The 1,847-nt window shown below is 48.1% G+C and overlaps 1 gene segment (V, D, J or C); it reads right to left on the reverse strand.

Moving 5' to 3' along the window:
- Positions 1 to 577: 577 nt before the first annotated feature.
- On the reverse strand, positions 578 to 1,335 carry LOC130844607 (T cell receptor alpha variable 22-like). The segment is given in 2 exon segments: positions 578 to 1,074; positions 1,275 to 1,335. Coding segments are annotated over 2 exon segments (549 nt in total).
- Between the last annotated feature and the right edge of the window lie 512 nt (positions 1,336 to 1,847).

The raw sequence follows: 1,847 nt of genomic DNA on the forward strand, positions 1-1,847 counted from the left end.
TTAACTGACGTTTCTGTTTATTCATTTTTTACACCTTATAAGACAGAATCAGAAGGATACTTGACTCCAGAAGAGGAAGCAACTGTGTGGTGGAAGCCAGCTATTGGAGTGATTCAAGAAGGTGTCATGAGCCAAGGACTCCAGCTGGCCCCCAGAAGCTAAAAAAGGCAAGGAAATGGATTCTCCCTTAGAGCCTCTGGAAGGAATCAACACTGCGAAGACCTTGACTGTAGCCACTGAAACTGACTTCAGACTTCTTGCATCCAGAACAATAAGAAATAATTTTTTTGAGAGGGACCAAGTTCACTTAAACATTCAGTAAGGTTTTTTTTTTTAATTGTTGTTTGTTTTGCTGCCCTAGTAAGATGGGATGTAAGTATTTGCAAATGTCTGTTGGGACACATTGTAGTGAAGCAGAACTGAACATGTTTTGAGAAACCTAACTAAGCCGGATAATATCCTTATTGGAGTAATATTTTCTTCTTTTAGTTCCTTTCACTTTTTATCATTTTTGATTCCAACATACTGTGGTTAAATGTTTATTTTAATTCTGTCCTCTTATCAGCTACTTTGCAGGTTACAAGTTAGAAGGTTCTGGTGCAGAAGGAAGGTAAAGACCAACGTCCCAAATCTGTAGGGCCAAAAACTGTCTGTGGTTAAAACTGTACCAATGTAGGTAAGGAATACTGAGCATTGTAAACAGTGTGGCGGCCTGAGAGCGAGACCGTGGCTGGAGGAGGGGCTGAGCCCCGCTGAGGGTTCGTGCACAGGCTGCAGCTGCCTGGGGAGCACCGTGCTGCACAGCACAGAAGTAAGTGGCTGAGTCTGTGGTCTGGGAAGAGGAAACGTACAATGAGCTGCGGCGTTCTTTAGGGACTGTCGTGGCATTTAATCTTCCACTCTGCTTTGTCCCTGAAGCAATGGTAAACAGGTGGATGAGGCGGCCCCCAGGGTTCTGACGATACCACTGCACATTCTGTGTGGAGAAGGAAAAATTACACCGCAGCGTGGAGCTGGCTCCCTCCTGGAGACTCAGGGCGGGGGGACTCTGCTCCACATCCGCCCCTCGCACACCTGATGAGAAACAGGGAAACAGTCACAGGTGAGGGGCACTGTAACTCACTGTAACACCTACAAAACCCTGAGATTGCCCCCCAATACCCATAGATGATGAGGATAGAAAGTCTGCAGGACTTAGCTTCTGCCCGTCACCCCTCAACAATTCAGCAGCTGCTCAGTCCTCCCTATTCCCCTGTGGGGCAGCCCCAACTCACAGCAAACCTGGGCAAACAGAAGCCCCAGCACACTGCCCGCTAGCCTCTTCATGATGCTGCCTCTTCTTGCTGGGACATTTTCACTGTAAGATACTTAACTAAACCCTGGGTCAGTGATGTCATGACTTGTTCTGGAAAGCTTCCTGCTCTTGCAACCAATCACCTCCCCCAGCAAACCCTGCCCAAGCCCACACTTTGTGACAGGAAGCCCCACCCTCCTGCCTCAACCAACTCAGAATGGGCTGGAGAGGGGTGGAGTGACAGTGGGAAGAAGAAAGGTCGTTATTTTATGACTTGAGGGACAATTTTCTGAGAACATTTCAGAGAGGGCAGACTCTGATTTGGAATCTGGGGGGATTCGAGGGAAGAGAAAACAAAAATTAATTATGTAGCCCCATCTCTGCTCTCAGAGGGCATGGATGCAGGAGGTTCTTGCATAAGGAACTGCTGTTTCCCAGAAGTGCTGAGGATCCGTATTTCTGCTTCTCTCACGCACGCGCCTGTGGTTCTGCAGGTGCTCATGAGTCAGCCCAGGATCAGCAGTTTCTCCTACCGGATGGAACCCTGTGCAGT

Source organism: Hippopotamus amphibius, chromosome 2 (genome assembly GCF_030028045.1).
Source record: "Hippopotamus amphibius kiboko isolate mHipAmp2 chromosome 2, mHipAmp2.hap2, whole genome shotgun sequence".
In the NCBI taxonomy this organism is placed as follows: Eukaryota; Metazoa; Chordata; class Mammalia; order Artiodactyla; family Hippopotamidae; genus Hippopotamus; species Hippopotamus amphibius.